We start from the raw sequence: 25,559 nt of genomic DNA, 5'->3' as shown, positions 1-25,559 counted from the left end.
CTTCTCTGTCTTTTCATCCTCCTTTTCTTTTAGAGAGTAGAAAAAGACAACATGTTGCTCAGAAATTTACAAACAAAATCCCAAGATACAGAAAATGAGACACAGAAACTCTTGGATAAAATTGATGCATTAAGAGAAGAAAATGAACTCCAGCAAGAGCAGCTTCTAAGAAGCAAAGGTATTGTTTTTATCTGGGCAAGGAGGGAAGGGAAATGGTGTCTGTTTAACAGTGTATCATTTAATGTGGTTTACTATCAAATAGTCAGCATTAATGCAACAGGGTGTTTGTAATTGATAAGGTGGCCTATAATCAGATTGAAATCATTGACTTTAATGGGTGCATTTGTTCTATAACATTAAAAATATTTGAGGGAAAGTAATGATAATCTCGTTAGTCTGATTCAGTGTGATATATGAACTTATTTAACTAACATAATTTAAGGTCCTTGAATTTAGAACAAATAAATGATTCTTTATTTAGTTTCAGGATACTAGAGTATCTAAGAATTGTCTCTATCAAAATTTGAATGTTGGTAGTAAAATTAATTGACCACCTAAGAGCCACAATTGGCAGTGGGGTAAGAAGGCAATGCTCAATTCAGACAAGGGCAAGAAAGTGGTGGGTCCACCAACAACCCACTGAATTAGTTCACTTCCCACTTCCAGTCAGATGACAACTGTGTCTGGAAAATCGTGCCCATTGGCCTACATAGCAAGCCAACAGATTCTAACCACTAACGTAGGCACTACTGACTGAATAGAAGACTCAGAAGGTTAATGCAGTTCAGACCCTGTCATTCAAAATAACTTTAAAGAAAATTTAGAAAATTCAATTATTTAAAAATAAATCTGCACAATTAACTTCCTGAATTTGATGCATTAAAAAAAATTGTTAATTTCAGTCCCATCGTGGTCTGCTAGAAGATGCAAGTGGCTGGCTGAGGGTTGATGCAAAACTGAAACCAAACAGTTCCTTTTTTTAGTTAGAGATAGCTAGAACTGCAGATGCTGGAGCCAGAGATAACAAAGTGTCGAGCTAGAGGAACACATCATGCCAGGCAGCATCAGAGGAGCAGGAAAGTTGACGTTTCGGGTTGGGACCCTTCTTCAGGTCATCCAGCCCTCTGAGAGCAGCAATTCAAGATATTAGTGGTGTAGAAATCTGTTGTGGAAATCAGAGAACACTCCCTATAGTCAGAAACTCCCAGTGGGCACGCCCCAGCACTTGTGCTGAAATATAATCCACATGGTTTAGCAGGGCTAATGTTTTGTGCCAGTGTGGAATTTTTGTGAAATTGACGTTTTTCAGGAACTTTCTTCCAGAAGCTATTCCCACCTGGATGGAGATATGGGTTTGTACTAACTCATGGGAACAAAGAGAATTAGAGCAGGAGCAGGCCGGTTGGTCGCTCGAGCCTACTCTGTGATTCAGTATAATTATGACTAATTGTCCTACTCAGTACCTGGTTCCCACTTTTGCCCCATATCCTTAGACTCCTTTAGCCCTGAGAAATATCTTTCTCCTTCTCAATTACAGCCTGGTTTTTCTCTGCCAGTGGTTAGCAGATGAGCTGTAATGAATTCTGTGATTTTTGACTTGCTTCCTAAATTGAATACATAACAGGCACAGGCGGAGGTGAAAACCTAGTGGCAAATAAATCTACAACAGTGAGAAAGAAGCACTTAAACTGATGCAGACCCTACCCCACACATCTCATTGATGTCAGAAAGTTAAAGGTTCTGCTGCAGCATTTGTGTCAAAGGCCAGAATTGGAACTGAATATTGCTCTCATAAAAATATAGATACCAGTTGCATGCTGTATCGATGTCAACAAAGTTCATATCATTGACCAGTTGCAAACAAGGAAGTACTGCTATCTGGGAAAAAAAGCAAAAATAAGCATTTGAGCGAACTGTGTATAGGTTAAATCTCTGGCCAAAGCATCATTTAAGGATGAGCTCCTGAAACTCAAGGTTAAATCATATTGTCAGATGGTACAGTCATGCAATGTATTTCCTCTGGTTTTACGTTATCTAACTGTGATCACCCCGACAAGGCCAATGGGGAATCACTCATGAATCTGCCTGTGCAGCTCATTGAACATGAGTTTGGTTGGTAGCAGGAAATGGCCTACACAGTAAGAATTCATCACTGGATTCTGGACCCCTTTATAAGGCAGACTCAAGGATGGGTCGGCAAAACTGTCTGTCCTGGGCTGAAACTAGCCTTTGTATGCCTTGAGTAGAATCTCTATTTTGGTGTTAAACATTAAATGACATTCCTTTCCTTTCTGAGTTATTGCATTGATCACGAGGGTGGAGAAAAGTTTCAGACAGTCTGCTTTTTCAATGAACCCAGTAAGAAAAAATGAGATACTTACTTTCTTTCAAGCAAACTGGATACAAGAGGATCACAGACATAATCCTTCTGACCACTTGTGCGGCCCCAACTTTCAGCATCATAATGAATTTAACTTACTTGACAGCACTGGAGTCAAAATCTTTTGGCGAACCGATAGACATAGTACTAGACTACAGTGACCCCGAACCATATGTTATATTGTATTGGCACAGGTTTAGCACTCTAAATAGATTTCCTGGGGAACCAGTTATTGAATTCTTGGTGGAACTGCATAAATTAGCAGAATACTGTGAGCGTGGGTTGGCACTTCGGGAAATATCACAAGATCTCTTAGTTTGCGGAATTAATAATATTGCATCTGAAAGCAAGTGACTGACTGAACCAGATCTGAACCTCAAGAAAGCCATAGAACTAGCTCTTTCCCATGAAAATGTGAAAAAGGGGCTCAGAAGCTTCAGGGCCCCGTAGATGGTCCCATCATCCACCTTGGCTTACCTCCATACTGCAGAGCGAATCCCCAGCGAACAACATTCGTGGTTCTCGTTGGTTGCCAAGTGTGGGCGATTGGAGTTGGAGGCCACAGAATTCCAGAACTGGATGGGAAATTTCTGCACAATACAGAGAGTAGGAAGAATGCCATTTGCTGCATTCGTGGCCGTAGAGTTTGCCCCAGACAAGGCTATAAAAACAAGTGAAACATGTACCCACCCAAGCCAAAGAGTGAAGACACCTCACAATAGGACTTTGCAAATAAATCACTCGCAGGATGAGGAAGTGGTACCAATTCACATAAAACTTCAAGTAAATGGTCACCCCTAGATACGAAGGTACATGTAGGCACTGCCATGTAGACAACTCGTCATTGTCTGCAGGAATAGTGCCAGATGACTGGAGGATAGCAAATGTGGTTCCCCTGTTCAAAAAGGCGAGTAGACAATTCTGGTAGTTATAGACCAGTGAGCCTTACCTCAGTTGTTGGTAAAGTGTTGGAAAAGGTTATAAGGGATAGGAGTTATAATCATCCAGAAAAGAATAAATTGATTAGGGATAGTCAGCACAGTTTGTGAAGGGAAGGTCATGCCTCACAAACCTTATTGAGTTCTTTGAGAAGGTGACCAAACAGGTAGATGAGTGTAAACCGGTTGATGTGGTGTATATGGATTTCAGCAAGGTGTTCGATAAGGTTCCCCACAATAGGCTATTGTACAAAATGCGGAGGAATGGAATTGTGGGAGATATAGCAGTTTGGATCAGAAATTGGCTTGCTGAAAGAAGACAGAGGGTGGTAGTTGATGGGAAATGTTCATCCTGGAGACCAGTTACTAGTGGTGTACCGCAAGGGTCGGTGTTGGGTCCACTGCTGTTTGTCATTTTTATAAATGACCTGGATGAGGGCGTAGAAGGATGGGTTAGTAAATTTGCAGACAACACTAAGGTCGGTGGAGTTGTAGATAGTGACGAAGGATGCTGTAGGTTGCAGAGAGACATAGATAAGCTGCAGAGCTGGGCTGAGAGGTGGCAAATGGAGTTTAATGCAGACAAGTGTGAGGTGATGCACTTCGGTAGGAGTAACCAGAAGGCAAAGTACAGGGCTAATGGTAAGATTCTTAGTAGTGTAGATGAGCAGAGAGATCTCGGTGTCCATGTACACAGATCCTTGAAAGTTGCCACCCAGGTTGACAGGGCTGTTAAGAAGGCATACAGTATTTTAGCTTTTATTAATAGAGGGATCGAGTTCCGGAACCAAGAGGTTATGGTGAAGCTGTACAAAACTCTGGTGCGGCCGCACTTGGAGTATTGTGTACTGTTCTGGTCACCGCATTATAAGAAGGATGTGGAAGCTTTTGAAAGGGTGCAGAGGAGATTTACAAGGATGTTGCCTGGTATGGAGGGAAGGTCTTACGAGGAAAGGCTGAGGGACTTGAGGCTGTTTTCATTAGAGAGAAGAAGGTTGAGACGTGACTTAATTGAAACATACAAAATAATCAGAGGGTTAGATAGGGTGGATAGGGAGAGCCTTTTTCCTAGGATGGTGACGGCAAGCACGAGGGGTCATAGCTTTAAATTGAGGGGTGAAAGACATAGGACTGATGTCAGAGGTGGTTTCTTTACTCAGAGAGTAGTAAGGGAATGGAACACTTTGCCTGCAACGGTAGTAGATTCGGCAACTTGAGGTACGTTTAAGTTGTCATTGGACAAGTATATAGGCGTACATGGAATAGTGTAGGTTAGATGGGCTTGAGATCGGTATGACAGGTCGACACAACATCGCGGGCCGAAGGGCCTGTACTGTGCTGTAATGTTCTGTGTTCTATGTTCTATATTGTTAGGGAGCAAACCTTTAGGAAACTCCAGTGGATCATCTTTCCTTTAAGTCTGTGACACACCAAAGCTAGATTTCCTACATGCACTAGGGAGGCCTTATTTATTTGCAGGACCACTGTATTTCCAATTAACCATGGACAACAGATAATCTGATTCCCCTTAATGGTCATGCAAAGGTCAGATCCCAACCTTTTGAGAAAGGACTGGCTACAGAAGATCTGCCTGGATTTAAAAATAGATACTGATGATCTGTATGAAATTTTTGGCAAGTATTCTGAAGTGTTTCAAAAGGATGCCAGGAAGCTAAAAGGTGCCAAAATATTTATGTATACCCAGAAGCAGCTAAATACTTTAAAGCATAGGGGAGGCAATGGCCTGATGGTATTATTGCTGGACTGTTAATCCAGAGACCCAGATAACAATCTGGGGTCCTGGGTTTGAATCTCGCCATGGCAGATGGTGGAATTTGAATTCAGTAAAGTACCTGGAATTAAGAATCTATTGATGACCATGAACCCATTGTCGCTTGTTGAAAAACCCACCTGGTTCACCAATATCCTTTAGGGAAAGAAGCTGCTATCCTTACCTGGTCTGGCCTACATGTGACTCCAGATCCACGGCAATGTGGTTGACTCTGAACTGCCCTCTGGGAAATAAGGAATGGGCAATAAATGCTGCATAGCCAGTGATGCCCTCTTCCCGTGAATGAATAATAATAAAAAACCAATGCTTAACAAGCGAGAGGCTGAATGGGAACATCATGTGCACAATTTACTGAATAGGTCCCACCAGTAGTCTCAGTTGTAAAACCTGATGACTTGGTCCATCTTTGTGGGGATTATGAGTTGACAGTCTACAGAGTTTCCCACCTAGGCAGACAGCCTATGCCACACATAGAAGACATGTATGAAAAGCTGGCTGAGGATTTACCTATCTACTAAATTGAATATGACCCACGCCCACCTCCGTCTGGAGCTGGAGGTGTCATCTGGGAGGTATATCACTATAAATAATCACAGAGGACCGTACGAGAACACTCATTTGCCATTCTGGGGTATCTTTGGCTTGTGCCATCTTTCAAAGGATGAAGAATGTCGTCCAAGGTGTGCCCGGAGTGGCAGCCTGTCTGGATGGCATTTTAATCTCAGGAGCTACTGCAAAGAAAACTGTAGAGAGTTTGGAGGAGGCTTTGCTGCATTTTTCTGAGGCTGGCATCCAGCTAAGAAGGGAATAGTGAGTGTTCCAGGTAAACAAGGTAACGTACCTCAGGTACAGAGTCAACAAGGGCAGATTATACCCTGTTGAGGAGAAGGTGAAGACCATAAAAGGGGGCTTTGATTCAAAGGAACATAATGGAGTTGAAGTTTTTTCTAGACCTCAAAAATTAAGAGGGGGAAGATATGATCCACATAAGGAACTTCAGTGACTGCTTTCCAAGGATCATGACATTTATCCTTAAAAATACAAGACCGTATCATACATGGTCAAAACTGGAGAGAAGATCACAAAAAAAAGCACATCAACCACCTCCAGTGGGAACTCTCCACAGATACGATTGTTTTGACCAACATGCCACGGAGGATGAACTCTTCAACAATGGTCATGGAAGAGACATTTGCCTACTTCTTATACACACCTCAACCAGACCTGGGAAACATTAGGAATGAGGCCATGGGCAAAATGCCGCAGGAGGCCCCATCATCACAGGAGTGAAGGGGAATCCTTAAACTCGGAAGGATGTGATAAACCCTTCAAGCCACATGGGAAATCATTAATTAATTTCTCAGTGGAGCTCATTGAATAAGAGTTCCTTTGGTAACAGACAGGGTTCTGTCCATGTGAAACGCATTATCTGACCCCTTTATAAAGCAAACCTATTGATGGGTCAGTAGTACCGTCTATCCCAGGCTGAAGCCTGTTGATGCCATGTGTAGAGGCTCTATTTTGGCGTTCAATGATAAATGATGTTCCTTTCTAGTTGGGATTTCTGAGCTATTAGACTGACTTTGGAAAGTTTTGAAACTTTTGCTATATGCAGCATAGTTTGCTTTCTTTTCCAGCAAAATTACAGAAAACTGAAGAGCAGGGACAGATAATGGCATCTACAATCATTAGCCTACAGGGTAAGGGTTTGACTTATTTTAAATTCATTTTTCATGGTACGTAAATGCTGCTAGCAAGACCAGCATTCATTGCATAATTTCCTCTGACAAGATGCAAGCATGGCAGAGCAGGCTTGAAGGGCCGAATGGTCTACTATTGATCCTTGTTCAAATATTCACTGCAGTCAGTCTGGTGTTGAGGCACCCATGTGCTACTTGAAAGTGTGTTTCAGGAGTTGACACAGCCACAGTGAAGAAATGACAATATACGTGCAGGTCAAGAGAGTGAGTGAGTTGGAGAGGAACTTTAAGTGCTGGTAGTGTTCCCCTGCATTTGCTGCACTTGTCCTTCTATTTGGTAGAGGTTTCAAGCTTGAAAACCAAGTAAGTTATTGCAGCATTGATTTCATTGTAGATTTATATTACAAAGGAAAATCAAACCTACATCACATGAATTGGAAACCATGTAAATGCTGCTAAAAGACCAGCATTCATTGCACAGTTTTAATTTTCTCTGGCAAGATGGAACCATGGCAGAGCAGGCTTGAAGGGCCAAAAGGCCTGCCCTTGATCCTTGTTCAAATATTCATTGCAGACCACTTTATGCACTAATGTTCATCTGCAAAGGCAATATTGTTTCCTGTTTTGTTTGTACGACATGATTGATCTAATGAATTAGCTGGATATGAATGAGATTTAGCCTGTTTTGTTGTGCTTTGCATTATTTGCATCCCAGCTGAATTGTTTCATTAGATCACTGAACAGTTAATAAAATGGCCAGCACAGCTCAACTCTTTAAGAACAATTCCAAGGTTGATTGTTATTGAATGAATTTATTATCAGCTGGGATTGTGGTCTTTGAAAAATAATAATTATCACCACATCAGGGTCTTTTCCTCTGTGTGTAAATTAAAGAGTTTATTTTGTACTACATTGCCATTATGAACCAAAATAATATTTTCAGTGCCATGCTCACCTCAGATGAAATTTCTCCCAAAAAGTTTCAACAAGCACAATTTAAAATCAAGAAATTCATCAGGAAATTACCAAAATTCACCAGATAGAAGCCTAAGGTTTAAGTCCTGCCTTTAATTATCCAGATAACAACTGAGGTACCTAGGGACTTTCTCTGGGCTTCCACAATGTAAGTTCCAATAGATTTAAACTCCCAGGCTTTAGCTTCATGGGCTTTGACAGATTCTTTCCTTAACCCAGTAGGAAGTGGAGGTGATATGAAAGTTTGGCAGCAGGAGGATTTTGCCATGGACCCAAAAGAAAGATCTAGGCTATTGTAGAATTGGTAGTGGGGCAGGGAGTGTGGTAACATCACAGTTCCCAACTCACTGGGATTAATAGGAGCTTTCCAGAACTGAAGTTCCTGCCACAGCAATGCTTCCAGAAGACTTGGGGAGAAGCAATCTAAATTTCTTGCCAAAGTGTGCACCTCAGCCCAAGCTTTGTCACATCATGGGGACAAACCTCCAGCTCCATGACATCTCCTAGCTCTGGTTTTGAATAGGCATGAAATTCAAATGAAGTAAGACAATAACTGTGCGGCTGAAAATAATTCTATTCAATACTTTTCGAATTGCAGAAATGTTGCAGAAGAAAACCATCCAGGCAACAGAGCAGGAGAAAGCAATGCAACAGAATGGTTAGTGAAGATATCAGTCACTTCAGATTAATTCAGCATTTGATTATCAATGTCAAACGTGGGTTTGATTTATTCTAGACTTACTTAGAGCCAGGAGCGAACACCAGTGTCAGGCACTTCAACTGCAGGTCAACAAACTAAGCAATCAATTGGAAAAACAGTCAACTCTACTTCATGCCAAAGAAGAAGAGGTGAGAAATAATTATCCGCTCAAGCAACCTTAGGTTTTACATAATATATAACATATTATGTGCACAACCTCATATGTGCAAAAATAGAAACCAAAACCTGTGAAAAGTTTAATGTTGTTTAATTCTTTGAGAGTGTTTTTAAAGGGCTTTGATGTTGATGTTCCCTTTTAGAATCAAAGGTTAATATTGGAATACTTGACTGAAATATTTTAGTTTACTCATACTTACAGCTGCCTTACAAGTTGCCTTTTCTAAATATTTGAAATTGTCAAAATACTAATAGCACAGTTAGATTGCATTAGACATTATGGTTTTAGATTAATATTCATTAATATTATATACCTGTCTAATACTGAAATAGAAGTCATATTTCTCACCATAAGGTTCAGTCACGAGAAATTAGGTTGACTGATTAAGAAATAATTGGGTTAAACTTTCCCACCAACTTCGGATTTACGCTTTGAGGTGCGAGTGTTGCAAGTATGATAGGGAAGGAGTTAGGAGAGAAGCCTGATATCTAACCATCATAGAGGCATACTGTTAGTAGTAGGAACATTGGTCCACTCATCTCCCAGCCAAGTGAGTCACTCAACGAACTGAATAGTGGCCTGGAACTCCCTCCTTAACAGCACTATGTGTGTATCTACAGCAAATGGAATGTAACAACTCATAAAAGCTGCTCACCACCAGTTAGAAATGGATAATCATGCTGACCCAGCCAGAGAAGTCAATATCACTGAATGGATAATTTATACAATTCAGCCCTTGCAGTTATTTTGCCATCACATGGGAGGACACTTGGAAAACCTTGGCAGTTTCCCAATGGTTTCCAGAAGAGGCCCTCCATAAAGGACACTACATGACTCTCAAAGGGCTGCTGGTGACAACGGCTGCCCTGGCAGCAACAGTACTACCAGCATCTGTGCCCACCTCAACCTGCCATGCCCTTCTGCGTGCCTGGCTCCCTCCTCAAAATTTAGCAGCACTTCCAGGTTGCTGTCAATCTGAAAGTGTGAGCATCAGTCACTGTTAGCAGTAACACTGCAAGACTGCTGAGCTGCCACCCCTCAGATTGGGCCTGCAGTTCTGCGGGATGTGTGTTGTGCCCTTGATGGACAGCAACTTGCAATTGCCTGCTGCTGCCCCAGAGTTCTTCCACCTGCTGAATAAGGGCTGCCTCCCTGATGTCATCTCCGGATTAATGGAAGAAATGAATGAGAAATTTCACATCACGTCAAATATCAGCGTAAATTTCCTCTCAGAAACTGAACTTCACATCTCATGGTTGTTGGTTTCATGTTCCTCTATGATAGCATGAAATGATATGATCTGTAAAATGCTGAGATTTCAGTACAATTTCATCAGTTGTTAGTGGAGAAATCAAGAGAATTCAAGAATAAATAAGTAAATCATAATTGTATACAGGCATCGCTTTGCTCATTCTAAGTTTGCTTTCTACTGAAACCTAAGTGAGGAAAAAGGCACATTTTCAGTTTTCAGCTGAGGAGAGTCCATCCTGACTGTTAGTGGTCTGATGATTCCACAGTCATTACAGCCACATCACACAAGGTGTACAATGCATAAACAGTGCGTAAAATTCCTGTATGTAGATTAAAATAGTACAAAGTATTAACCATGCTCATTTTTGGAGGTGGAACTTTCTATTTACTTATGGAGAGTCCTTTGCATTGAGGACTATTGGTAAGGATTGTTGCCTCTTGATTCTGTTTCTGAGCCATATTATTCTCAGTGTTTGTGTAATCCATTCTTTCTTATCAATCCTGTAGTGCATTGAACTCCATTCAAAGCTTACGATTATGCAAAATGAGCATAGTGCCTTCTTAAAAAACATGCAGCATCATCAGAACAAGCCAAAGAGTTTTCAGAAGAAACCTGCCCAGGTGAGGTTCTGAAATCCTCTGCAGTCACAATGCAAGGTGAGAAATGGCCACTAATACCAGAGATTAATAGTTGGCAGGGAATAAATCACCAGATTTTGGTTTAAGACACGCACTCAAATATAGGTGCCTCCTTTTCATGAATTCAAAAAATTTTGTTTCAAATAATGTATTTAACCTTTTTTCAATGATCATCAATAATCTTTTATTCCCATATTAACTCATCAAATTTTGTGTATGTTTGGTGGTTCTGTTTTGAATTAATTTGGTAACATGGCTTAAAAAGATAAAGAACCAAAGACATTAAATGGAATATATTGCATGGAAACAGGCCACTCAGCCCATTTAGTCTGTGCTCATGTTTTTGTTCTACACAAGCCATTCCAACTTCCACATCACAATTATTTCAGCTGTCTCAGAGATAGTAGGAACTGGCAATGCTGGAGTCTGAGATAACAAGGTATGGAGCTGGATGAACACAGCAGGCCAGGCAGCATTAGAGGAGCAGGAAGGCTGACATTTCGGGTTGGGACCATTCTTCAGAAATCTTCAGCTATCTACTCTGTTTCCTTGTGGCTTATATACCCACAAAGTTTACAGCATAAAAGAAGCCCCTGGGTTTATTGGGCAGGCAGCAGCTCTTTGCTGGAACATTCTAAAACTAATGGTGTTGGCACCTATCTTTCTAGACCCTCCTATGTCATCTGTATTTTTAAGAAAGGGATTGTTAATAGACAATAGACAATAGGTGCTGGAGTAGGCCATTCGGCCCTTCGAGCTAGCACCACCATTCATTATGATCATGGCTGATCATCCACAATCAGTATCCTGTTCCTGCCTTTATATACTAGCAGAAAGTTAGTAATGACAATAAAGGGCAAGCAAGCTAGTTTGTAAAAACCAAACATTTACAGTCTGTTTGGGCAAATTTTGGGAAATGTTTGAGGAAACAAGCAGGTGACAGAAATGTTTGTGCAAATAGAACGAATAGATAGTATTAGTGTGAAACTGTTCTTAATCGTAGCCTATTTAATGCAGTATGCACCAACAAGGTGAGAGAAAAGCTAAAGTTGCTTTTACATTATTAATTAAACCAAGAGATTTGCATTGGTTTTGATATTAATGACGTGATTAAAATTTCAATTTTTTTTTGTCTCCAAAACAAGAAAAACTTTAATCATTGAAAACAGAAAATTATTACATTTCATCATTGAAATAAATTCTACAAAATTAAAATAAATCAAAATTTACATTATTTTAGAAATCTGTTTGAATCTTTCTTGAAATAAACAAATAAGCATGAATTATTAGAGATAGGATTAATATCTCTGGTATTTGGAGTGCCATACTTACTGGTATATTTTTGCATAAACTACACAGTATGACAACATGTGAGAAGTTGTCAGGCAGTGTTGGCTTGAATAACTTAAGTGTGAATAGGTTATTGGAACCATTTCACAAGGTAGAGATATTAAATAATAGAAAAATGTTGATGATAGCATGACATCAGCTCATTTTACAATTCTAACAATTCACTCTGGTACCTCTTTCTGATAGTCAGGATCAGTGCTGAATTCACCACTTTTTGTCATTTATATAAATGATTTGTATGGGCTCATAGGAGGTATGGTTAGTGATTTGGCAGGTGACACCAAAATTGGTGGATTAGTGAACAGCCAAGAAAGTTACTTCAGAGTACAACAGGACATAGATGAGATAGGCCAGAGGGCCAAGGAGTGGCAGATGGAGTTTAACTAAGATAAATGTGAGGTGCTGCATTTTGGAAAGGCAAATCAGGACAGGATTTAGACACTTAATGATAAGGTCCTGGGAAGTGTTGCTGAACAAAGAGAACTTGAAGTGCAGGTTCATAGTTCCTTAAAAGTGGAGTCACAGGTAGACAGGGTAGTGAAGGTGTTTGGTATGCTTGCCTGTATTGGTCAGTGCATTAAGTACAGGGGCTGGGAGGTCATGTTGCAGCTGTATAGAACATTGGTTAGGCCACTTTTGGAATATTGCATTCAATTCTGGTCTCCCTGCTACAGGAAGGATGTTGTGAAACTAGAAAGTGTTCGGAAAAGATTTACAAGGATGTTGCCAGAGTTGGAACATTTGAGCTATAGGGAGAGGCTGAATAGGCTGGGGCTAATTTCCCTAGAGCATTGGAGGCTGTGGGGTGATATTGTAAATTTTATAAAAACATGAAGGGAATAGATAGGGTGAATAGCCAAGGCTTTTTCCTCAGGCTCGCAGAGTCCAAAACTAGAGGGCATAGGTTTAAGGTAGGAGGGGTAAGAATTAAAAGGGATCTAAGGGGCAACTTTTTTCATTCAGAGGGTGGTGTGTGTATGAAAAGAGCTGCCAGAGGAAGTGGTGGAGGCTGGGACAGTTACACTATTTAAAAGGCATCTGGATGGGTCTATAATTTGGAAGAGTTTAGAGGGATATGGGCTAAATGCTGACAAATTGGACTAAATAAATTTAGGACATCTGGTCAGCATGGCCAAGTTGGACTGAAAGGCCTATTTCCACACTGTATTGATCCATCTTTGACACTCGTCCATTGGTTGCTACCAGGCATCTTTGATTGTGTAAGTAAATTAACAAAATTATTAATATTTGTAATTTAATGCAAAATATTTGTTTACAGTTGGCTTGATTGGGTGAAAGACAGATTGCAAATAGTGGACTTTCCAATAATTCATTGCAGCAAGAAGAATAAATTGGTCAAAAATAGTGCCATTTAACATGAAAATTCCTATGAGTTTCAGAGTTATCAGTTAGTAGAATTTTATAAAATAACGAGAAGTATAGATTGAATTTGTGGTAGTTGACTTTCCCGAAGATGGGGAATTTCAAGAGTAGGGCATACATTTTTAGGTGAGAGGAGAGAGATTTTAAAAAAAGACATGATAGGCAAATTTTTTTGACGATGGTTTGTGTGTGGTATGAATTTCCTGAAGAAGTAGTGGATGTGGATTTAATTACAGCATTTAAAAGACATTTTGAAGAATACATGAATAGTAAAGATTTGGAGAGATATGGGCCAGTAGAAGGCAGGTGGAACTAGTTTAGTTTGGGATTATGTTCAGCATGGAATGGTTGGACCAAAGGGTCTCATTCCATGCTGTATGATTCCACGATTCTATAACTAGCACTTACATGGCCCAGAGATAGCATTAGATCAAACTCATACATGTCAGTGTGTTAATGAGAATGTTTCCATTGTTTGTTAAGCAAAACATCATTTTAATTAATTTAGGGGAGTGGGAAGGGGAGACAAGGGGTGGTCATCATTTTGTCATGTTTCAGCTCACTCAGAGAAAAACAGCTCATTATTATATGGAAAAGAAAGAATATTCATGAACAAAAATTATAATGGTGTTAAGAAAGAGAAAAATAAGAAACCGTGTTTATGACTTGCAACACATGAGGAGAAACAAAAACCTCAAGAACATATACTGTGCAGCACGCTGGTGAAAGAGAGAAGCTGAGAAAGTTTAGTAGATAAGGGAGACTGGAAAACCAACGTAATAGTGTTAGCAAACGACAAGTAAAAGGTGCTGCATTAAACATTATAATTTCATATCATTAGCTTACGTTACAACATGACCTTTATTGATGGAAAGGAACCAGTTGTAGGAAGCTGTGGATCTGGCAGAAATAAAGGACCTAATTTTTAAATGGGTTTTGCGTGAGTTAAGATTGAACTTTACTAAACCGTGAAAGATCAATGTTCTAACTGTTCCTACAATAAGCATTTTTACACTTGTTCCTTGATTCTTAATGTTATAGCGCGGATATAGAACAACATAATATGTTGCATGAAAATACCGTGATTTCATGATTTTATTCTGCTTTGTAATTCATAGAATCCTAGAATCCGTATATTGGGGAAGCAGGCCATTCAGCCCATGGAATCCACATGAACCTTGTGAAGAGCATCCTACCCAGACCCACTGCCCCACCCCAACCTCCCCTCCCAAACTATCCCTGTAACCCTGCATTTCCCATGGCTAATCCACCTGGAAATTTTGGGTAATTTAGCATGGCCAATCAATCTTTGGGCCGTGGGAGGAAACCGGAGTACACGAAGGAAACCCATGCAAACACGGGAAGAATGTGCAAAGCGCACACAGATGGTTGCCTGAGGATGGAAATTCATTAATGTCAACATAGAACATATCACTGTGGCACATGTCCTTCATGTTGAACAGTAATTATATTATTCATCTAGAATTTAGAATACAGAATGCAGCTAGGGATCATACAAGCCCCAACAGAATGTAATGCTGAACGTGTAACACTTAAGGTGACAATTTATATTGTATAATGTAACTTATATCTTTAGGGTGCACATAAAAAAATCCAGAATTTAAGTCAGAAGGTGGAAGAAAATGCATGAATGATCAATTTTCAGCATATGTATAATTTTAGGAAATAGTAAACAACAGCCAGCTAATTGCGTTCATGAAAAAATGAATAACTGCTTACAATTGGTAACACCTAAAGCTGCAACAACATTGTCAATGAACATATAGGCAGAGATGTCCAGGCATGTTTTTGGGTCATTCTATCCAGTAATTTATTGTCTGAATGTTTTTTGTCTCTTTTAGAGGAGGTGCTGTCGATGGGTGACCTTCCTCATACTGGCAGTAACAGTAGCAGGGTTGGCAGTGCTCTGGGCAAATTTGGATAATGTTTCTTTTTAAGAAGTTGCATTGAAGCACATTTTATTACCAGCGGAAACTTGCTCAGGCATTTTGAACACCAAATATCTTCAAAGTATTATTTTCATCATTTGCAAAGATTATCTACTGAACATGATGGACATTATTATATTGGATCAATACATAAGCTCACAAAACACAGGCTTGCCATTTGTCTTTGCCAAACTGACTGAGATCTGTAACTTACCATATGTGGAATTCTGACTGCTTGCCTACGTGACATACTTCAGTGATCAAGTGAAGATCAAGTGTCACAACTGTTTTGGTTGGAGGAAGCAAAATGAATAAGTGATTTTTAAATCTGACTTTTATTTATGCATTGTCTACTAATGGATTGTACAGGAATATCAGCATAGGGAATGCAGCAGCCTTTGTGACTGACATTTGCCACCTCAATGCCAGTGATAAGGTTCTCATTGATTGAGGAAAAAAAAAGAGGATAACTATTTTAGAGAGACGGCAGTACAGTGGTAATGTCACTAAGCTAGTAATCCAGAAGCTAAGGCTAATGTTTTGGTAATACTGTGAAAATATCACCTTGGAACATGGTGAATTTAAATTAAATAATAAATATATCTGGAATTGAAAGCTCATCTCAGTAATTGTGACAATGAGACTACCATCAGTTGCCTAAAAAACTTACCCAGTTCAATAATGTCCTTTAAGGAAAGAGATCTGGTCTGGCTTAGATAAATCAGCAGACTCACAGCAATGTGGCTGACTTTTAACTGCCTTTTGAAATGGTCTAGCAAATCATCCAGTTCAAGAGCAATTATAAACTTGAACAAATATTGCCCTTGCCAAGTGAGACAACGTTTCATTTAAGAAATTCAAGTAAAAGATTTAATTTATTGAAAGTGGAGAAAATTGTCTGGCATGGTCAATGCCTATCTAAACTCCAAATCTGAGCCCTTGAGAAGAACCACAATTGTCTTCTGGTTAGAGTTTTAAAATAAGAACTTGTCAAACGAGTTGAGAGCAACAGGTGGATATCTGTTAATGGAGTTTCATTAGTGAAAGTATTGAGATTTACACTGGAACTACCAAATAATTATTCAACTCAGGTCAAAACCTATCACTAAACAGGTAACCAGTATTGGGAATTATTGACAGATTTCATACAGCATATGTTATTTAAGAAAAGGAGAATCACAATTTTGAAGCTTACTTACACAGGAGAATCAAATAATAAGTCAGCTGTGTTATTACTGATTTCCAAAAGGTTTTATTTTTATAAAGTAAATTCTGGTGATCAATAAAGTGAATGTGTAAATTAACTGAAAAGAACTTCATTTATTTTTGTACATATTTACTGTTCATGATCTCTAGTTCTCCCTCCAGTAAGAAAAAATGTTTACAATTAAAATACCAATTCAACACGCTTTTTCAAACTGCCATATCATCTTATTAAACCCAAGTACAATATAAAAATTTTAAGTGTTTAATACTTTATTTTGACGCTCATTTGAAAACATGTGGAAAATAAAGTCACCATTAATCAATGTTGCAGCTTATCTATTTTACCATGGACTTGAATTTTCCCAGTTACAATATCAGAATTAAATGTCTATTGTGGTTTTTTTTTAAAAAAGAGTATATTTTTGCAGCATGTGGGCATGGCAGGCAAGGCCTGCATTTGTTATCTGTCTTCAACTGTCCTTGAGAAGGTTGTGATTAGCACCTTTCTTGAACTACTGCAATCTACATGGTGTATAAACACCCTTAGGTTAATAAGTTTCAGGAAGTTAATCCAGTAAAGTGAAGGAGTACAACATACTTCCAAAGACAAACACAATATTCATATAATAGCCTGGTCTAACAAATCACCTGATGAGCAATTCATTCAGGTTTTTAACCTGCAGTATTCAGGTGTCACATGAAGTCCACAAGCTGCATGTCAAAAATATTTTATTCCCTTCAAAGGTAAGAAACCAGATTTCTTGTCTATCTGTGGTTCTTATTTTTGAATGTTAAACTAGTGTTTAGGCCAAGAATAAAAGAAACCATGGAAAACAAATTCTGTATCAACAAAATACTGTTGAAGTCTTATCTTGTCATTTCATTGTTAAGTCATAAAGGAATGAAAAAAAAATCACGAGAATTGTCTCCTGACATAAAAAATGACAACTGAAAATATTACTTTTCTTTGTACATTGTCAATAAAATTAACATTTTAAGATGATACTAGTCTTGAGATGTTTAATCTTTTACAAGCATTTTAAGATGTATGCAGACTCGTTAATATATTGGCTGCAGAATAGAACAGCATCTTTGGACATGTTGAAGTGATGAAATCCATGCTCATTTCAAATTCTGCCAGATATCCAATAATGACCATCTTGTTACAGGAATGGATGAGGTGGAGTAAACTCAAAAGAGGGGCTTCATTGGGCCTTAATTATGCATACATTTTAGTTGCTGGCAAACACTACATTTCATTAAGCTGTGCTTAGACCTTTGGTGTCATTACATGCTAAAGTTCTACCAGTTCCCAGTGTTGTAAAGGGTGGTCCTGACATGTTGCTGCTGAACATTCTAAATAGTTTGAATGTACCCCATCACCTGTTTATCGTGGAAACATCTGATCAGAAAAATGCCTTTGACCACAAGTCCATCGGGCAGTGGTCAGCACATTGTTGAAGCTCTGCTCAAAATGGAAATGTTTGATCAAGTCAAATGCTTCCCTGAGCAGACTATTAATTTGCCAAGATTCCTTTGCCAGAACTTTCTGACAAGCACCAGGATGTAGTTTGCTGGTTGTCAGAATGGCACTGCCTGTCAGGTCATTCATGCATGCCTAGACAGTCAGTGCTACCATACAGTACCCTCAAGACAGCTGTCATGGTGAAGATTATCAGATGTTTCTTTCTGTAATGTGCTTTTGCAAATAAGGTCTAAAAAGAGATGAAGTGGTTTTGTTGAATTCATCCCAAGCAGCTTCTTGCTGTCGTATGCAGTGCTGTACCGGCTGTTCTCAGGCACATACCCCAAGACAAACATCAACTGTAACTAGAGGACCATCAAGTTGGTGAAAGATGCTATTTGTTCTGCCTGAAACTTGTTGGTTCTGCAATACAAAGAATTGTCCCCAACCAAGTGTTGCAGACTATGATATTCCAATATCGAGGACTGTGTGCTAAAAGATAAAGTAAAACCTAAGACAGTTATCACGGATGCAATAGGGAAAGGCCACTAGGGTCTTTCTGCCATAATGCACCAAGGTGCAGATAACCCATAGAATGCCTTGAGCTGTATGCAGCAAACAGAATGATTATGGTTCTTGTCATATTTAGTGCATGTTCCAATTTCGCAATTGGATTCAGGCACCTAAGAGTGCAGTGTTCAACTGAAAAATGTGGAATATTGTATTTTATGAAATATTCAATTTGAATTGTTTGCAATATAATTGTAGGTATTTTGTTAGAGAAGTATATTTTTGCAAAAACATTGGCACTGAAAATAGCCTTGAATTTGATTACCAGCACTGTTCTTTCTGCCATGCATCACCCACAAAACGTAATCAAAGAAAACTAGGAGGACAAAAATAAATTATACATTTTCAAAATAATAAGCAGAAAGCAAAACAATTAATGATTATAGAAATGATACACTACTCCTGGCAAAGCTTGTTCGCACTCACATGATGATGGCAGTTCTAACAAAGGGTCACAGGGCCTGAAATATTAACTCTGTTTTACTCTCTACAGAGACTGCCAGACCTGCTGCATTTCTCTAGCACTTCTGTTTTTGCTGGTAATGATGATAGTCCTATCTGGGTGTGTGCACATGACAGCTAGTTAGAATTGCTAAATCATACAGATAAATTTGGTAAAATAATTCAACAATCCAACAAGGATTTCCAAGAACTTTTGTCACTTGGTGTAAATAACCATGTAAATATTTGTTCACTGAACTAAACATAACATTATATTGGGAATTATTTTTAATCCCAAGAGCACATGTAACGATTGTGCTATTTTACATACCAAATGAGCTTCATAAAGAGTACAATATAAATATTTATTATAAAGGTTATCCTGATTTTCAGTCATAGTTTAACGAATCATCTTTAAAATATTTGTATTTTAATTGAAGATATGTGAATGCATGCAATATTGCTGTTGTAGAACATTGTACGGTGTTGAAAATATTCCCCTGAGTAGGATAGAACAATCATGCCTTTTCGATGGGCTTTCCCACAGGGAACAAAATGACAATGATCCCAGAATGAAGTCACAAAATTGGTGAGCATGAGTTGCAACTTCAATCGCAGTATTTTTGTACTGCCGTTGATCAATGCTCAAAATTACTTGCGAACATAAATGAAGAAAAATGCCGGAAGACAATTTTGTGAAATAAGAAGAATTAAAATTGATTAGATTAATGCAAGAAATTGTAAGTTAATTTTTATAATACCCTACAAGCAAGCTGCGTTCCGCTAAAGACAAAATTAACCGGGCGTTGCATTGTCCATTCCCTTCACAACAATGCACACTTGCTGATAACGATTATACACAGTCAAAAGCCACTACCCTAGTGATCCTTCCGATGACAACCAGTATTAGCGTACAATGCTAACTGTGTTAAACCACAATCTGATAAAGAAATGCTGGGCACAGCATTATCTAACTGGACACAGTACCATAACCAAACAGGTTGACCAATGTGACTGTTTATTCCCAAAGATAAATTTCAAGGATAAATTAAGGGAATGTTTCTTGAAAACTGAATGGGAAACCTAATCACAATGGGAAAGCCCTCTCACCAAATGCAGGATAATGTTTAGGAATGGGCTTTTCTGAGGAAGGGTCTACGCCCCGAAACGTCAGCCTTCCTGCTCCTCTGATGCTGCTTGGCCTGCTGTGTTCAACCAGCTCGACACCTTGATATCTCTAATGTTTAGGAATGATCCTTTTGATCTTTCTTACACCACTTCTTCCAACTGTATGTGACAAAAAATATATAAATATCTCAACGTTAATTAGATTCGGTGGGGAAGCACATTGGTATAGGTTATGTCCACTTCATTCTGTATGAACCTAACAGATCTCACACTCGCAAGGGCAAAGATAATTGTGATGTTTGATGGATACCCTTGCTTTCCATTAAAGACTTGTATTTGTATTAAGTAGAGGTCAACATTTGGATTTGCTTGTAGCAAAACGGACAAGGATTTAGGATTTTATTAGCTTTGCAATTTACATTATTTGTAAAACAACCAAAACTACATGCCTTTTTGTAGAATTACATTTCAGTTTACTAACATTTAAATTGTCTCATCTAATCTTCAGGATCAAGCACTCAGTAATCCCTCCTCATTCTCTTTGGTGGGGAAATATTTTATGAGGAATTTCACCTAGAACTTTATAATATTGGAAAAATTATAAGCTAGTTAAGAAACAATTATATTTCAAACCAACAGGAAGAATATCGTTGACTGCCTTACTTCCGTTGGGTTGGGAAGGCTAGATGAACTCTGTAAACCCAATCTGTCGTTCTGGAACAAAAACAGAAATTGCTGGAAAAACTTAGCAATCTGGCAGCATGTGTGGAGAGAAATAAGAGTTAACGTTATGGTCTTTCCTGAAGAACTCCTGCATCCGCACTTTTTTTGGTTTTTACTGTAGGTTCTGAAGTTTAGCCCCCTCTAGTGGAAGCTGAGAGGTCAGTTGAGATACATTTGATCCACATGACTTTAAGTGAATAATCATAGAACATAGAACATTACAGCACAGTACAGGCCCTTCGGCCCTCGATGTTGTGCTGACCTGTCATACCGATCTCAAGCCCATCTAAGCTACACTATTCCATGGTTGTTAAAAAAAACAATGTAGGCAATTCTGAACTTAAAGTAGATTGTCACCTGTAGTTGGGCTACGGTTGTCTACAGAAGTTACGCATCCTGGTTCAACTGTAGATCAGACAAGCATCAGGAGATATTATATACTATATATACAATATTTTCAAAACAACTTTAACATGCATTAGATTAAGCTCTGCTCACCATCGTGCAGCTGATTGTGAAAGCCCAATTCTACTTCACAGACTTGAAACAAGATTAATTCAATCGCAACAGCAAAACAAATATAGACAAACAAAATAGTAATGTTGTACAGAGGCTTTAACCACTGGAGTACAGATAACTAAAATTAAGTTTACATATGCATATTTTCCACTAATATCTAATATCAGTCCAGTATTTTAGTCCAGCCTACCATGAAAGGACGGGATTTTGATCCTTACATGATTGTGGCACACTCTAGGCTTATCTCTCATCCACATAAAAAAAAACAGCATTTTGCTGCATTTCAGTAAATAAATTACAAGGACCGTTTTCAGGCAGTGAACTGGAAAAGTACCAATTCACCAACGGCTTCTGTTTCTCAAATGGGCAAATTGCCACAACACAGGTGGAATTAGAAATAACAGTGGCTGCTATTGCAATTGTTGTGTTACAGCATGTCTTGTAAAGAAAACATCTGGTAACATGGCATAGGCTGTGAATTTCTGAACTGGTCCCTTCTTGGCTTTTCAATGCATGAATGGCTGGAAATCCTGGAACAAAATGGCTGAAATATCTCTACTATCTCTTCAGAAGTACACACGTTAATGCTTATGTTAAAAAAGCATAAATCCAGAGAGCCTCTTCAAATGTTTAAGAGCTCAAGGTGGTCCACCAACATCTCAAGGTATCTTGAGAGAGCCAACAGATTGCACTGGAAGTCAAAAGACTCCAGAGAACCACCTCAGAATAATGGGACATTGGTTGAAACTGGGACAAGGCTGTTTGAGGACTATGTTAAGAAATTCTATATACACAGAGATCAGCATTTAGCATGCTTTTCCAATCACTTCAGTGAAGGCAGAAATGTTTGAATCATGAAGATTCAAATCAGATGACAAATAAAAGGCACCAATTCATTTATAATATGGATGGACAATCTAAGAAATTTAATACAAGTGCCTTGCTTCACAAACATATCAAAAATATAGTAACAGTAAATATAATTAGAACAATATTAGTGCTTGTCAAAGATGAAAACATCTCAATATTTCTGTTGCATTTACGAGTTATCAAATAGACTAAATGCTTTGGGAGTTGCACAGCTTGAGTAGAAATCAGAAAATCTGTCAACTGTTGCAATATTCATTGTTGAATTTCATAAATATGTCTATAATTAGTTTTGGACATTGACAATTTTCACAGGTTTTATGATTTCATGAGTTATTATTGTACCAATGCAGACTTTGTGACTGGTACAAACAATGTTGCACTTGCAAAAAAAAAGGAATTGCCATTAAGTGGACATAAAAAACAAACTGGTGAGGCAGCATTCCCAGAGAGGTCTTATGATGTATTGTCAGAAGTTCACAGATACTGTCTAACCTGCTCAACTCTCAGCATTTTCTGTTATTGTATCATATTTCCAGCATCGTGTTTATCTTCTTAACACTATTTATCTTAAAATTAATTAATTACCAAATGACAATATTCAATTTGCACATAATATTTAAAGTGTAATTGCAGGCTGACAGGTTATCTCTGTGGAAAAACTGAGTTCAGAGAAATTGGACTGCTTGGTAAAGTCTGACTGAAGATCTCTATTCCAACTTTCTACAGCGCTCTGTAACTCCAAGTAAAGGACTTCCGGGATACTGAATGAATACATTTGATGCTTGAGGTTTTTAGTGATTCGGTGACAAAAAGCAGAGGCAGAGAAAACCCGAAGCTCAGTCATGCTCAAACAATTCTCAAAAGTTTTATTAAAATCAAACCAGTAGGAAATCGGAAACCCAAGGAGAAATCCAAATATTGTGCATAAATTCCACTCTGAAGAGAAAATTTTACTTGCACTAACAACACCTGATTCACATCTTCCTCTTTGAACTACTTGGGATTTCAAATGCTTCAAAATTAGATCCAACTGGGCCTTCACTTGGTTACTAATGCATGTCTCAGCTACTCTTGGACTGGACCTATCTGCAGAAACATCAATTATTGGAACCCTATTTTCTTGCAGTGTTCTTTCCAAATGTCTGATGGCTTTGTTTAAGTTTATTATCAGTACGTTTTCTTCAATGCTAAGGATATGTAAATGTTGAGAAAGAAGCCTGGTCTTCTGTACCTCCTGGATGTAGTTCTGCACCTGTTCTGCTTTTGCTGGACTGTAATCAAACAGGAAAGTGGGTTTCAATTCCAAATCCACAGCTAGGACCTCAGCAAAGAGATTCAAGCAACATGATGAAGAAAAATTCTTTTTTTGTTTTATTCTTAAGGTTTTCTGTGCAGCAAAGATCAGTTGTTCTTTCAGTGCAGTCTCCATCGTGGTAAAAACAGACAAATCTATTTGCAGATAAGAAGATCATGAATAAACTAATTTCAGCAGAGATATTTTGCAGAATAAAACTCTTTGGCGCCATTACTGCGAAGTAATAACCAATTCCTATATCCCGTTCCACTTTCTTTTTCAAAGGGAGAATGGACAGTGAACCAAGAAAACTAATATTGTCTCTTCTCCCTCACAATCTTCAGTACCAGCAAAAGGAGTGAGCCATTTCAAAATCCTTCTCTGAAAAAAATTGAGTCAGCTAATGGCAATTAAGTTTTACTTTGTTTCCCCATGTCGGTTTTTGTTCCTGCATTCCAATATCCACGAACCCCTATAAATAAATTTCCCTTCCCTTGTGCCTCTTATTTGAAGGCAGAAACCTGATGCCACAAGACAGAAGTTGCTGGAAAAGCTCAGCGGGTCTGGCAGCATCTGCAAAGAAAAAAAAATCAAGAGTTGACGTTTCAAGATAGCGTCAGACTTGGCACAAAATGATTACGGTTCTTGGAGATCAATCACATCATCCAAGGCATATCTCCAACCAGACTGCTGAGCTTTTCCAGCAACTTCTGCTTTTTGTTCCTGATTTAGAGCAGCCACAGTTCTTTCGGGTTTTTTTTAAAAATCTGATGCCACTAAAGCTTTCTGGTCCTTCAAGGCAGTGAAACGTAACTGCAGGGTTCAACCCTGACCCTCCGGAATTCCCACGCCGCGACAGTTTTATAGCAAACATAGTAGGAACTGCAGATGCTGGAGAATCTGAGATAACAAAGTGCGGAGCTGGATGAAGACAGCAGGCCAAGCAGCATCTTAAGAGCACAACAGCTGTCGTTTCGGGCCGAGACCCTGTTGAAGGGTCTAGCCTCTCCATAATTTCTCTATTCCCCATTGTAAATTCTTCTCACTCTGCTTTTACTAGGCTCACAAAGTGTTAACCTGATGAAGGGTCTAGGCCCGAAACGTCAGCTTTTGTGCTCCTAAAGATGCTGCTTGGCCTGCTGTGTTCATCCAACTTCACACTTTGTTATCGGTTTTAAAGCCTCGAGCTGTTTTACCTGGGGTTATGTTGCTCAGGGGAGGGCTTATGGCGCAGGCTGTGTAATCACTGCTCAGGCCCTGCGCCCTCACCCATCACCGCATCCTCTCCTCCATCTCCCCCGACCCCAATCACCCTCTCCCACAAGTTCCACCAAGCAAAGAGATATATTTTTTTAAAAGACCCACTTTCGCCGAGAACGGAACAAAGCTCGCGATCCACTACGCACACCGCCTGAATAGTAACCGCCGCCAACCAAGCGGGCGACGCATGCGCTTCTCGATCGGGCTGGCCATCGCTCTGCGCACGCGCGTGTGTCAATTACTGGAGGCTAGTTGACCGCTACGCCCGAAACGTCAGCTTTTGTGCTGCTGAGATGCTGCTTGGCCTGCTGTGGTCATCCAGCTCGACACCTTGTTATCCCAGCTTGTCGCCGCCTCCCTCACCTGTTCTTCCTCTCACCTATCCCTCTTCCTACCTCAAGCCCCATCCCCATCCCCATCTCCTACCTACTAGCCTCATCCCGCCCCCTTGACCTGTCCGTCCTCCCCGGACTGACTCATCCCCTCCCTAACTCCCCACCTACACTGACCTTTACTGGCTCCAACCCCGCTTCTTTGACCTATCTGTCTCCTCTCCACCTATGGTCTCCTCTATCCATCTTCTATCTGCCTCCCTCTCCCTCCCTATTTATTTCAGAACCCCCTTTGCCACCCCCATTTCTGAAGAAGGGTCTCGGCCTGAAACACCAGCCTTCCTGCTCCTCTGATGCTGCTTGACCTGCTGTGTTCATCTGGCTCTACACCTTGTTATCTCACCCTCTGTGTCTGTCTATCTTCGCAGAATTACTTTTAAATTACCTTCTGCTGTAAGTTTTTTGCATGTGTTTAAGCTCACATCCATGAGTTGAGGTTCAATTCTTGATCAGGAA

The 25,559-nt window shown here is 39.4% G+C and overlaps 2 protein-coding genes across 11 annotated transcripts in view; one reads left to right on the top strand and one right to left on the bottom strand.

Moving 5' to 3' along the window:
- LOC125462866 (TRAF3-interacting JNK-activating modulator) overlaps positions 1-17,410 on the top strand; it is a 46,970-nt gene extending 29,560 nt beyond the window's left edge. For 2 of the 9 annotated variants that reach the window (XM_048553316.2, XM_048553310.2), the window contains exons 10-15: positions 34-178; positions 6,748-6,810; positions 8,384-8,443; positions 8,522-8,634; positions 10,422-10,535; positions 15,149-17,409. In XM_048553316.2, the coding sequence (XP_048409273.1) occupies positions 34-178; positions 6,748-6,810; positions 8,384-8,443; positions 8,522-8,634; positions 10,422-10,535; positions 15,149-15,244 (591 nt within the window). In that variant the 3' untranslated portion in view covers positions 15,245-17,409. Of the gene's footprint in view, positions 1-33; positions 179-6,747; positions 6,811-8,383; positions 8,444-8,521; positions 8,635-10,421; positions 10,572-14,404 lie in introns of those variants that run through there. The other 7 variants (XM_048553315.2, XM_048553312.2, XM_059653378.1 and 4 more) reach the window with 7 other exon arrangements.
- Positions 17,411-19,282: 1,872 nt separating this feature from the next.
- Positions 19,283-24,915, bottom strand: c21h1orf74 (chromosome 21 C1orf74 homolog). 2 transcript variants are annotated; one of them, XM_048553318.2, is made up of 2 exons: positions 24,648-24,805; positions 19,283-23,606 (listed from the first exon to the last, which is right to left on the bottom strand). In XM_048553318.2, exon 2 carries the CDS (start codon positions 23,584-23,586, stop codon positions 22,774-22,776), a length of 813 nt encoding a protein of 270 aa, XP_048409275.1. In that variant the 5' UTR covers positions 23,587-23,606; positions 24,648-24,805; the 3' UTR covers positions 19,283-22,773. The 2 variants fall into 2 exon arrangements, with proteins under 2 accessions (XP_048409275.1, XP_048409274.1); XM_048553317.2 differs by lacking the exon at positions 24,648-24,805 and adding an exon at positions 24,817-24,915 and having other exon boundaries at positions 19,284-23,606.
- Between the last annotated feature and the right edge of the window lie 644 nt (positions 24,916-25,559).

Source organism: Stegostoma tigrinum, chromosome 21 (assembly GCF_030684315.1).
Source record: "Stegostoma tigrinum isolate sSteTig4 chromosome 21, sSteTig4.hap1, whole genome shotgun sequence".
NCBI classification, from domain to species: domain Eukaryota; kingdom Metazoa; phylum Chordata; class Chondrichthyes; order Orectolobiformes; family Stegostomatidae; genus Stegostoma; species Stegostoma tigrinum.
Note: the sequence above shows the minus strand (reverse complement) of the source record. Positions and strands in the feature narration are given on the sequence as shown.